The 11,948-nt window shown below is 66.3% G+C and overlaps 2 protein-coding genes across 5 annotated transcripts; both read left to right on the top strand.

Moving 5' to 3' along the window:
* Positions 1 to 134: 134 nt before the first annotated feature.
* LRRC45 (leucine rich repeat containing 45) lies at positions 135 to 8,190 on the top strand. Of its 3 annotated transcripts, none has more exons than XM_053893373.1 (17): positions 135 to 792; positions 1,344 to 1,405; positions 1,817 to 1,887; positions 2,138 to 2,316; positions 2,570 to 2,698; positions 3,742 to 3,854; positions 4,185 to 4,243; positions 4,495 to 4,572; positions 4,848 to 4,983; positions 5,069 to 5,146; positions 5,237 to 5,348; positions 5,474 to 5,544; positions 5,974 to 6,066; positions 6,371 to 6,463; positions 6,934 to 7,104; positions 7,175 to 7,322; positions 7,532 to 8,190. In XM_053893373.1, exons 1-17 carry the CDS (start codon positions 573 to 575, stop codon positions 7,726 to 7,728), a joined length of 2,010 nt encoding a protein of 669 aa, XP_053749348.1. In that variant the 5' UTR covers positions 135 to 572; the 3' UTR covers positions 7,729 to 8,190. The 3 variants fall into 3 exon arrangements, with proteins under 3 accessions (XP_053749348.1, XP_053749349.1, XP_053749347.1); XM_053893372.1 differs by having other exon boundaries at positions 136 to 792; positions 6,931 to 7,104; XM_053893374.1 differs by lacking the exon at positions 2,570 to 2,698 and having other exon boundaries at positions 6,931 to 7,104.
* Positions 8,191 to 8,654: 464 nt separating this feature from the next.
* On the top strand, positions 8,655 to 10,989 carry RAC3 (Rac family small GTPase 3). Of its 2 annotated transcripts, none has more exons than XM_053893378.1 (6): positions 8,655 to 8,790; positions 9,339 to 9,410; positions 9,633 to 9,750; positions 9,880 to 9,942; positions 10,354 to 10,517; positions 10,758 to 10,942. In XM_053893378.1, exons 1-6 carry the CDS (start codon positions 8,756 to 8,758, stop codon positions 10,816 to 10,818), a joined length of 513 nt encoding a protein of 170 aa, XP_053749353.1. In that variant the 5' UTR covers positions 8,655 to 8,755; the 3' UTR covers positions 10,819 to 10,942. The 2 variants fall into 2 exon arrangements, with proteins under 2 accessions (XP_053749353.1, XP_053749352.1); XM_053893377.1 differs by having other exon boundaries at positions 8,656 to 8,790; positions 10,354 to 10,513; positions 10,758 to 10,989.
* Positions 10,990 to 11,948: the final 959 nt, after the last annotated feature.

The following is an 11,948-nucleotide window of genomic DNA, read 5'->3' as shown; positions in this document are numbered from 1 at the left end:
AATCAGTCCGGAGCGCGCCCTCCGCATCCCCGCCCCCTGGGCCAGAAGCGCGTGCCCACCCCTTCGTCCCTATTGGCCCGCGAAGATCGCTCCTCCTCCTCCGCAAAGCCTCCTGGGAGTTGCAGTTTGCGCTCGCCGTTCCCGGCGCGCCTTGCTCTTCCTGGATACTGAGGTTCGCGGCGGCCGCGCGGACTGGCGTCTGCACGGGGACGGTCCGGAGCGTGAGGGCTGGGGCCTGGGGCTCGCGGACCGGCCTCGCCGCGGGAGGTGCCGTCGACGAGGGGTCCTCACCCCCGCCGCCTGGAGCGGCCCCCTGCTCACTCCCCGGCCCTGCCCTCATGGGGTCTCCCTCCTGTAGAACCAACTCACTTTGTTCCTCTTTCCTCGGCTCCCGAGAACTTAGGAGTGCCTGTGCTCCGCACTGAGCGGTCCGGCACCGTAGGCCCCCAGGGGACGGGCCCTGCCCTCTTGTCCTCAGGGAGAAGAGCCGGGTAGCAGGAGCAAGCAGTCGCCTTCCCTCTGCTTCCCAGCCCCAGCCGGCTCATGGTGAGGCCTGTCCCCAGGAGTGTGCCATGGAAGAGTTCCGGCACTCCTACAGCCGGCTGTGCAAGGAGAGTGGGGCCGAGCCCCAGGAAACTGTCCTGCAGCAACTGCAGGGGCTGCCACGGGGTCGGCTGGACCTGGCCACTCAGAGCCTGACCGTGGACACCTGCAGGGCCTTGGGCGAGTTGCTGCAGAAAGAGACACTGCCGACGGAGCTCATCCTGAGCGACTGCATGCTGAGCGAGGAAGGTGGGCACCCGAGGGCCCGCAGGGGCCAGGGCAGCCCTTGCAAGGTTGGGGTTGGGGTCAAGCCCTTTGCCTCAGGGCAGCCTGGACTTGCTTTGTTTCTCACGGTTTGCTGCGCGTGGTCCACGTTCCTTGGCAGCCTCTGGCTCAGAGGTCTTCCGTCCCGACCGTCACACTTCATCTTTGTGAGGTTTCTACTCTGTGCTGCAGGCAGTTGAAGCAAGAGGCAGCGCCCCTGACAGCTGCTGGCAATTGAAACCTGGCAGCAGAGGGCAGTTTCTCTTTGCAACAGAGAAGTCCTAGGTTCCCCTTAGGAGAATCCCAGGGTGCTGGTGAGCATGAGGTCAGGAGCCTGGCTCTGTGCCTAGCAGAGGTTACAGATGTCTCAGACCTGACACAGCAAGCAGGGCAACTCAATTCGGGCATGGATCCTGACCAGTGGGGGCCACTGGGACAGTCGTTTCTCCCTTATGTCTGGGAAGCTGAGCTGTCCCAAGCTGGAGCCCACGGGGAGGAGCTCAGGGGCACAGAGTGACCGTCCTGCTGCCTTACAGGGGCCACACTGCTGCTCCAGGGGTTGTGTGCCAACACTGTTGTGCGGTTTCTGGATCTAAAGGTGAGCAAGTCTGCACTCGGGCGTGGGACTTGAGACCCGGAGGGGAGGGGAGGGGGGGTGTGGGCGGGGTGTGTGTGTGTGGAGATTTGAGTGTCCTAGCAACCTGAAAATGTGGATGGTGGCTGGATACAGTATCTGTAAGTGCTCTCGGCACACAGGGCTCCCTACCATCTTCTGGTGGTCTTGATTGGGGGGTGGTGTGTGATTTGAGGTTAGGAATGTGAGTTCCAGAGTGTTCGTTCAACAAACCGCTCCAGGAGGCCCACTCTGGTCAAGGAAAGCACCTCCCGCCCACAGCCGGCCACCTGGCCTCATCCACTGTCTGACCAGGGCCCTGTGGGGTATGGACATGGCATTTGGAGCCCAGCGTGTGACGATGGGGAATTACCAGGCTGTCTTTTCCTGCCCTAGGGCAATAACCTTCGAGCTGCAGGGGCCGAGGCTCTGGGAAAACTCCTCCGGCAGAACAAGTCCATTCAGAGGTGAGATATGGTCCTCGGGTCGGCCCCAGAGGGCACGTTCTGAGGCCTGAGAGAGTTCTCTTGAGCCCTCGTGGCCCATTGTTTGCATTTCGTATCCGTTGGTAGGGAGCTGACAAGTTTAAGTTACTCACGTGGCTGCAGCTTTTCTGCTAGAGACCCTGAAGCCTGCACCTCCCCTCCAGCCCCTCCAGACCCTGTGGCAGCAGGGTGCTCCTTGGGGCCACACGCCTCACGTCCGCCTCTCCTGCAGTCTCACGCTGGAGTGGAACAACATGGGTGCGTGGGAAGACGCCTTCGCCACCTTCTGCAGGGCCCTGGCGGACAACGGGGCCCTGCGGCAGCTGGATCTCCGCAACAACCAGATCAGCCACAAGGGCGCAGAGGAGCTGGCCCTGGCCTTGACGCGCAATGCCAGCCTCCAGCAGCTGGGTGAGGCCTCTCTGCACTGGCCTTCTCCCGAAGGTCTGAGGTCTGGGGCTGTCGCCTGCTGCTCCCTCGGCCCTCCTGCCGCTTCTGTCCTGTTCTGGAAGCAAGTGGGTGGAAAGGTGCTGCGGGGAGGGGCCCGGTTTGCTGGGCTCCTGCTCAGTTGGCGACCACAGGGAGTGCCCTTCCCCCAGAGAAAGCATCCCAGGCTGGGCCAGCCATCTCCAGGCACGTGTGGTGACAGTGGATTTCCTTCCAGACCTGCGCTGGAATGACATCGGCCTCCTGGGGGGCCGGGCCCTGGTGAACTGTCTCCCCCGCAACAAGACCCTGTGGAGGTTGGAGCTGGCGGGGAATAACGTCCCCGGGGACATTCTCAGAGCTGTGGGTACGGGCACTCCGGGCTGCCGACAGCTCGCCCTGTTTGGAGCCGGGAATAAAGCTGATTCCCTTGGACGGGCCCAGCCACTGAGGGAGGGGCAGCTCGGGGCTTGGGGCAGGGACGCGTAGAAGCATCGTGAGATTAGCCTAAATCAGAAATGAAGTAGAGGGAGAAGGTTCAAGGGAAGGAGACAGTGGCAGTGAGCCCGCGGAGAGCCTGCTGCCTTGTGCTGCTCCAAGCCTGCCTCGGGATGTGCGCTCGCTCCTTAGGCCTGTGAGGCACGGGGTCACCTGGGGCGTGGGGTCTTGCCCCGATGGCCATACCACTGCCTTGGTGGCCCAGCCACAGATGGGAAGGAGTCACCCCAGAGTTCGTGGCTACACATGTAAGCTGTGTATAAGCACAGCCACCCAGACTTTGTGGCCCCCTCCCATCAGTGACCCCAACAACTCAACCCCGGGCCCGGTTGGACAGTCTGCCACTCCCCATGGTTACTTGTCCTGCCAGCAGCACTGGCCACCCAAGGGCCTGAACTTGGGCTGGAATCCTGGGTGGGGCCACCACCTCCTGCTGGGCCCACCCGGCCGGTGTTGTCCCGAACTTCTCCTGGTCCCTCAGCCATTATGATTACCCTCAGTGCCACTTTGGGCTGGCTCCTCTCCAAATCTTGCCGGAATCTTTCTGGAACACAGGAGAGGAGTGTGGTATTCGATTCTGGGGAGTCACGCTGTGGATTCTGACCTCTGGGGTGGAGCCCAAGTGCCCAGGAGAGCGTCCATCTGTGGCAGCTGGGCAGTCTCCCCACGTGCATGCCCCTTGCACTGGGTGCCTCCCGGGCTCCCGGCCCCACTGCTACCCACGCCTCTGCCTCTGGTGCATTGCGGGGAGGTCTCTCTGATTTGTGGGGTAAGGCTGCCTCACACAGTGTCGATTCCCAGATGACTGGCTTCTGGGTGCGGGGCCGGGCTGGCTGCTGGCCGCTCCTGGGCTGAGCAGCCTCCTCCCCCCCCACCCCCCCCCCCGGTGGATAACTTGGCTCTTTCCAATAGAGCAAGCCATGGACCACAACCGGGACCGGCAGACCACCTTCCGAGAGAACCAGGCCCGCACCCATGTGCTCAGCAAGGAGGTGCAGCACCTCCAGGAAGAGAAATCCAAGCAGGTGAGTTCTGCAGAGCCTCCCCCCAGCTGCATGGACAGAGCTCCCCTTGGTCCCCATGCCATGGCCGTCTTTCCTTCTCGCAGACACCAGTGCTCCCCCAGGGCGGCCAACACTTAGGCCCGAGAGGCAGCCTCTTGGTCTGACCTCCTCTGTCAGGTGGGCGGGCAGGCGGGCGGGCTTCCCCTGTGCAGGAGTCCCAGCCTCCCTTTGGATGAGGCCAGTGCTTTCCTGTTCTGCTGCTTCGGCGGGCGTCTGCTCTCCTTCCTGCTTGACCAAAGGGAGCGGGCAGGCTCCAGGTCCTGACACGGCTCTGGCTGGCTCTGTCCCCAGTTTCTAGACTTGATGGAGACGATTGAGAAGCAGCGGAAGGAGATGGCCAGGAGCAGCAGGTGAGCGCCGCCCCGGGACCGCAGCTCACCTGGGGCGCCCGAGACTTGGATGCTCGGCACCTGCCCACCGACGAGGGGGTGGCGTGCTCCCCGGGGGGAGCTGGCTGCAGGATGAGGGGCGGCACCGAGAACTTCCCGGCCCGGCACCTGGGGCGTGGTGGGAGCATCGGGAACGGCAGCTGCCTCCAGAGCCCAGGGGGCCCGGGAGGGCCCTGAGGTTTGGGCTTCTTGGACCTTCCTTCTGTTCGTAGGGCGTCAGCTATACGCGTGGGGCAACTGCAGGAAGCCCTGAATGAGAGACATTCCATCATCAATGCCCTCAAGGCCAAGTAAGCAGGCGTGGGGGGCACGAGTGTGGTTGGAGGGTGGCTTCAAAGCGCTTCAGTGATGTGCCCACGGGCAGAAAAGAGTGGGACAGACAGGAACCCGAGTCCTCAGTGTGCAGAGTGGAGGTGGGGAACGGCTGGGCTGGAAATCCTGGAAGGCTTCTCGGAGGACGTCAGCTCTAGCTGAGGTGAACAGTGGCCAGCAGGAGTGAGAACAGCAAGGCCTTTGCGAGGCCCGAGGTGAGGCAGGGGCGGGGCTGGCGTCTCCCTCCGAACAGGCTGCAGATGGCCGAGGCCGCCCTGGCCCTGTCGGAGCAAAAGGCCCAAGGCCTGGGGGAGCTCTTGGCTACCGCGGAGCAGGAGCAGCGAAGCTTGGCGCAGAGGCAGGCAAAAGAACACAGGCTAGAGCAGCAGGTGAGCAGGGGAGGGCTGGGCGCAGGGCGGGCAGGCGGTGCCGGGCAGGGGTGACGGGGGCGCCCTTGCCCTGCCTCCCCCGCAGGAAGCTGCGGAGAGGGAGTCCAAGCTCCTCAGAGACTTATCTGCTGCCAACGAGAAGACCCTCCTCCTGCGAAACCAGGTGTGGGGGTGAGGGGCCGGGCCCCCTGAGGAAACGGGCGGGGCCCCGGGGCCGGGACCCAAGCTTCCCACCCACGGTGCTGCTTCCCAGGTGGACGAGTTGGAGCGGAAGGTGGGATCTCAGCAAGAGCAGCTGTTCCTGGCCAGGCAGGAGCTGACCAACACGGCGGCCGAGCTGAAGACCAGGGCCATCCAGGCTGAGGGTAGGCGCACGCGGGCCCACAGCCGAGGGGCCCGGAGAGGGGTGGGTGGGTGGGTGGGTGGGGAGCGCCGGGAACGAGGCGCCCCCAGCGAGTCCCACCCATGCTCTCCCCGCCTGGGCTTGCAGAGCGTCTGGAACTAGAGAAGAAGAGGTCCCGGCAGAGCTTGGAGGACTTGGAGCGGCTGCGTGCCAAGGAGGTGCTTGTCAGTGACCCCATCAGGCCTCCTGCTGTCCCCGCTGTCTGCCCGGGGCCTGCAGAAGCCTCAGGGTGGCACGGTGTCCCCGAAGCACACCCCTGGCCGTGCTCCCCTTGACTACCTTGGGGGTGCCTGGCAGTTCTTGGCCAGCCCTAGCAGATATAACACCCAGGGACTCCGACCAGGCTGTAGAAAGGACCCCGGCACAGGCTGCCGTGTGCCCTGTGCCACCCTGTGTGGCACTGGACTGTGTCCTCCACCCTTCCTGCAAAGCCGCGTGGGGCAGCCCATTCTCGGGAGGAGCAGCGTCCCCAAGATTTGCCTGCCTCCTGGGGTGGGGAGGGAAGCCTCCTTCCACGGCAGGGGGTCGGGGGATGCCCGCCCGGGGGGTTGGTCTCCCAGCCCTGCCCCCACCCTGTGCCTGGGCAGGTAGAGCACCTGACTCGCCGCTTGGAAGAGAGTGAGAAGGCCATGCAGGAGAGGGTGCAGAGGCTGGAGGCCTCACGGCTGTCCCTAGAGGAGGTGAGCACATGCCAGTTGGGTGCTAGACTCTGCCTTTCTCTGGGACACCCCTTCCGTCGGTCAGAACCTCTTCAGGCCCGCCCCCCCCCCCCGCCCCCTCTCCCCCCGCGTTCAGGACCAGTATCTCCGTGAGGCCAGAGGGACTTTCCTACGGTGGGACGTGGGACCTCTTGGCCGTGGCAACTCCCGGGACACTCTCAGGAGGCTGGTGCAGGGCACCCCCGGCCCAGTGGCCGGGTGGGGCCACAGGGGTCCTGGCTAGGGGCAGGAGAATAGGCCCAGTGGGTCGCTGTCTGTGGGGCAGGAGCTGAGCCGAGTGAAGGCGGCGGCTCTCAGTGAGCGTGGCCAGGCTGAGGAGGAGCTCATCAAGGCCAAGAACCAAGTCCGTCTGGAGGAGGTAAGCCCGTGGCCAGACACGCCTGGATTCCACAGCTTACGGTGCCCACCGGGGAGCTCCAGAGGTACGGGGGCAGGGAAGAGTCAGAACAGGACAGGTGCGGGACACATCCCACCCCCTCCCCCACCAAGAGCCACTGTCGTGCCACCCTGGGATGGGGGAAGCGGTCTGCCCCCGTGCAGCCTGTGATCGCATGGCCACAGCCAGGACCCAGAGGGCAGAGTGGTCAGCCTGGGGGTGGGGAGGGGGAGCGGGAAGGGTACTCTGTGTGGGCTAGTTCAGGTGGAGCCTGCTCGGAACACACACACAGAGTGACTTCAGTTACGAGCAGTCTTCACGCTGCAAGGAAAAGTTACCCTGGGGCCGAGGCGGCTACTCCACAGGGAGGCCCAGGGCCAGGGCAGGAAGCGGCTGGCAGGCCTCGGCCCTTCGCCCCTGGGCTCAGCAGCCCCCCTGGGTGCCCACAGCAGCAGCGCCTGGCTCACCTGGAGGAGAAGCTGCGGCTGCTGGCTCAGGCGCGGGACGAGGCCCAGAGCGCCTGCCTGCAGCAGAGGCAGACGGTGGCCGAGGCGCAGGCGCAGGCCGGCCAGCTGGGCCTGCAGGTGGAGGGCCTGAGGCGGCGCCTACAGGAGCTGCAGCAGGTAACTCGGACTTTGAGGCCCCCCCCCCCGTGCCCTTCCCCCGCCACACACTCACCCCCACGTCTGGCAGGAACTGAGCAACAAGGACCAAGAAAAGGTGGCAGAGGTGACCAGGGTGCGGGTGGAGCTGCAGGAGCAGAACGGCCGCCTGCAGGCCGAACTGACGGCCCAGGAGGCTCTGAGAGAGAAGGTGGCGGCGCTGGAGCGCCAGCTGAAAGGTGAGCTGAGCCCCCAGCCCCGGTGCCCTCGCAGCCCAGCCTGTCCTCAGCGGGCCACCCGACGACAGCCGGCCGGGCTGCAGAGCTGAGCCTGGCCTGGGTCTCAGCTCCCAGGGGCGCTGGATGGGGTCTGCCTCTGTGGGACCCCGGCCAGGGCCCCCCAGGCCCTCTCCCCCGCTGCCGACCTCCCTGAGGTTCTTCCCCTGCAGTGATCACAGGTGACCACCGGGAGGCGCTGCTGGACAGGGAGAGTGAGAACGCCTCTCTCCGGGAGAAGCTTCGGCTCAAGGAGGCTGAGATCGCCCGGATCCGGGAGGAGGAGGCCCAGAGGGCCAGCTTCCTGCAAAATGCCGTCCTGGCTTATGTGCAGGGGTCTCCCCTGAGGGCCATGAGTCCCCAGAAGTGAAGGGAAGCAGGGGGACTCCTAGAGTGGCAGGAAGGCAGCATCTCCCGGACATCTGTGCCCCATCCCTGCCCGTCCCTTCCTCTCAAGGGACAGCCCATCAGGCTGGCAGTTTAAGGCAGGGTCTACAGCTGGAGACTTGGAAAATCGGTGCCAAGGCGGACCGGCGAGCGGGGCCACTGCTGCCCAGCGCTGGGGTGCCCTGCTAGGCAGGCACGGAGCTAGTCAGCCAAGACGTCCCCAGCGGACACACCGTGGGCCCCAACCCCAGTCCTTCGGGCGGGTCCCAGGGAACATGCCTGAGATGTGTTTCAGAAGCAGCAGCCACAGGGGAAGAAAATCCAGAAGACCTGCACCCCCTACCCCTCACAATCGCCTTTTCCGGTGTGCCCACAAACGCTCCTTTCCCAATGTAACCAGGAGTCCTGGTTCTTTTGAAATACAGAACTTTTACACTTTGTGATACATTTTGGGCCGGTGCCTTTCCCCACATGTGTCTGTGCCCCCAGCCACCCAGGAGACGCTCTCGGGCGTGGCTGTTGCCCTGTGGGGACGTGGGGCTGCGGGGGCGGGGTGGGGGGACCGGTGACTGCCAGCACCAGCTGTCTCCTGGTCGCGGGGCGAGTGCATCTCAGCCCCTCTGTCCGCGGTCCCTGGGGCAGGCGCTTCCTGGAAGAAGCCACAGGCACACAGAGGGCCCCACACACGGCCTGGTTGGGGGGCATCGCCTGCCTGCGCTGACCCCCGGCCCGTGGCATGGGTCCCAGGGGCTTCGGGGACTGGCTGGGGATCGCCGTGTCCCCACGCCTCACCGGAGTTCTCCGGGACCGGGCGAGTGCCGGGCTCGGGGCGGGCCCGCGCCCCCCGCGCCCCCCGCCGGCCGCGCTCGGCTGTCTCCGCGCCCGGCGCTCGGCGGCGCTCGGCTGTCTCCGGCCGCTCGGCTCCGCGCTCGGCTCGGGTCCGCGGCCGCTGCGGCGCCGGGCATTTCTCCGCAGCTCGGCTCGCGGCCGCGCCCGCCCGGCCCGCGCCCATGCAGGCCATCAAGTGCGTGGTGGTCGGCGACGGGTGAGTGCGCCGCGCGGGGGCCGCGGGCCGGGCGGGGGCGGCCCCGGGGACCCCGCCCGGGCTGGGCGCAAGGCTCCGGGGCGCGGGAGCGGCGGGGGTGCGGGGGGCCGGGCGGGGCGGCCCTCACGCCCCGACGCCCCTCCCGCGCGCGCCCCGGGGTCGGGCCGGAGCGGGAGGGCGCGCTGGGGCGAGGTCCCCGCTGGCCGCCGGGCCGCGGGCCTCCGGCCCGGGCCCACCTGATGCTGCCCTGCCGCCGCCCGGCCGCCGGGTGGGTGGGGCCGGGCCTCCCACCTGGGCTGCGCCCTCCGCCGGGCCCACCCGCCCGGGTGCCGGAATCTCTGAGACGGCTCGCCCCACCCCCACCCCCAGCCCCAGCCCTGCCCTGGGGAGGCCGGCCCGCGCTGGTCCTCCTCCAGCTCCGGGCAGCTGCGGATCTGCCGGGCCGGGACCCCTGTGTTCGCCTCTGGCTGCACGGGAGGGGCTGCCCTTGCTGGGCGGAGGGCTGAAGCCTGGCCTGGGAGCAACGTGGGCTCGCCCTCTGTCCACAGCGCCGTGGGGAAGACCTGCTTGCTGATCAGCTACACGACCAACGCCTTCCCGGGAGAGTACATCCCCACCGTGTGAGCGCTCCGGGCGGGCGGGTCTGGAGCTGGCCGGTCAGGGCCTCGGGCGCGGTCTCGGTGTCGTGGGCCCACCCCCCCCCCAACCCCCCAACCCCCCAACCCCGGGCTTCGAGGTCAGGCGCGGGAGGCCCCGGTCTGGGCTGCTCGGGTGGGGCCGGGGCGCTGCCACACCTCGCGTTCTGTGCGGGCCTGGACCGACCTTCCCGCTCTGCCTGGCAGTTTCGACAACTATTCTGCGAACGTGATGGTGGACGGGAAGCCGGTCAACCTGGGGCTGTGGGACACCGCCGGGCAGGAGGACTACGACCGGCTGAGGCCACTGTCCTATCCCCAAACTGTAGGTGACGACAGGGCCGCCCCGGGAGCTGGGTGGCTTGGGTGGGGTCCTCGTCGGGATATGTGGGGGGGTTGCCATTTGGAGGTCCTTGACCACTCCCACCAGGGCCCCCTCACCTTTTCTCCCAAGGACGTCTTTCTGATCTGCTTCTCTCTCGTGAGCCCGGCGTCCTTTGAGAATGTTCGAGCCAAGGTAGGGCAGTGTCGCAGGGAGGGCTTGTCTGCGGGAGAGGGGTTGTTCAGAGGATTTGCCCTGGCAGGGTGGGGGCTCTTGCCTGAAGACCTTAGGCAGCTTGTCCTTCGGAGGCAGGCGAGGTCTTGGCACGGGGTCTGAAGGTGACCCGGGACAGTGACGAGGGGCTGCGGTGAGGTAGGGGTTGGGGGTGAAGCTCTCAGAGAAGGGAGGGCCGCTAGGCCCTTGAAACTTCCCGGTAGGCATTTTGTCCTGGGTCACTTTCCCACTAATCCCAGTGACGGCTCCAGGAAGGGCTGAGGGTAGATCCAGGGACCAAGAGGAGGGGACTCTTGGGAGCCACGGCCTGCTACGGGCATGGCTGGAGGAGAAGCCCTCAAGGGGTAGGGGTCAGAGCCTCCATCCCCGCAGTGGTACCCCGAGGTGCGACACCACTGCCCCCACACGCCCATCCTCCTGGTGGGCACCAAGCTGGACCTCCGTGACGACAAGGACACCATTGAGCGGCTGCGGGACAAGAAGCTGGCGCCCATCACCTACCCCCAGGGCCTGGCCATGGCCCGGGAGATCGGTGAGTGGGCCCTGCAGGGCCTTGGGATGCCGGCGGGAAAGGGACAGGAAGCCTGCTCTGGAGGGCACAGTGCTGCCCCCTGTGGGCCCCCACCTGTGCTCACCCCTTACTTGCACACACCACCCCCCCCCCCCACCGCCCCGCTGCCGCCTCCCTTGCTGTCCTCCCCCTCGCTGAGTCCCATCCTCAGCGTCCCCTACTCTCGCTGTCCCCTCATCACTGTCCCCTCCCTCGCTGCCCTCAGGCTCTGTCAAGTACCTGGAGTGCTCAGCCCTCACTCAGCGGGGCCTGAAGACCGTGTTTGACGAGGCCATCCGGGCTGTGCTCTGCCCACCCCCTGTGAAAAAGCCCGGGAAGAAGTGCACGGTCTTCTAGAGCCAGCTTCTGGAGGAGCGACCCCGCCCGGGCCCGTGCTTGCTGTCGTGTCGAGATGTTTGGTGTCCCTGAGTCTGCTGTGGGGGAGTGGTGTGGGTGGGGAGGGGGAAGAAGCATGGGGACAGGGCTGGGGCCGTGGAGTCCTGTCTGCTCTGTCTTGTCCTTCTGGGGTACAGCTCCAGCTTTACCTGGCCCCCACGGGAGGCTGGAAGGGAGCAGGGTCTCCCTCGGGCTGCAGGGGCAGGTCCAGGGCAGCCCCAGGATGGGCTTCCTGGTGGGGGAGGTTGGGGGGATGGGTCCGGTTCATGCGCCCCAGGATGGGGCAGCCCTTTCTTCTTTTATACAATAAACATTCTCCACCACCATCTCCCGCCTGTCTGGCTACTTGCCTCTCTGTCCTGGGGTGCCTGGCCCCTCACTTCCCCCATCGAGAGTACAGAGGGGTGAGCTTGACCCCACACCCTGGGCAAGAGGAGAGAACGACCTTGCTCAGCTGTGTCAGTCCCCAAAGGATGTGACCCAGATCAGAATGGGAGCAAGGACATGTAGCCCCTTTGGGGTGAGGAAAGCCCCCCTCGTGCTGACTTCAGGCCTCGGGGAGGGGCACGCGCTGGGGAGGCGGGCTTCGGTGCAGCAGCTCTCAGGTGTGGGGAGGGGACAGCCTGCGGTCAGGGCCCATGGAGTCCCTGGCAGGGCTCCGCAGCGCCCCGCACCCACCAGGGCTGGGCCACACTGAACTAAGTATTCAAGAAGAGAAGTGGTCAGGAGGAGAAGCGGCCAGTCTAGACAAAGCGTGGTGGTCGAGTGTGGTTCCTCTGGAGCGGCAAGGGGGCCGTGTGTCAGTGCCAGAGTCAGAAATGGTGGGAGGGAAGGTGAAGGTCAGCCGGGGAGCGCCGCGGGGGACCACAGTGCAGGAGCTCGGACTTCACCCGAGGCCACAGGGTGCCAGTCCAGGCAGGTGCTTACGACACCAGGCCTCCCCATGGTGTGCACAACAGGCTCCCGCGGGCTCAGAAGAGCCAACCGTGAGAGTTTTCAGGAGTTTCGCTAGCCAGTTGCT

Source organism: Panthera pardus, unplaced genomic scaffold, assembly GCF_024362965.1.
Source record: "Panthera pardus isolate Hobbes unplaced genomic scaffold, ASM2436296v1 HiC_scaffold_3, whole genome shotgun sequence".
In the NCBI taxonomy this organism is placed as follows: Eukaryota; Metazoa; Chordata; class Mammalia; order Carnivora; family Felidae; genus Panthera; species Panthera pardus.
Note: the sequence above shows the minus strand (reverse complement) of the source record. Positions and strands in the feature narration are given on the sequence as shown.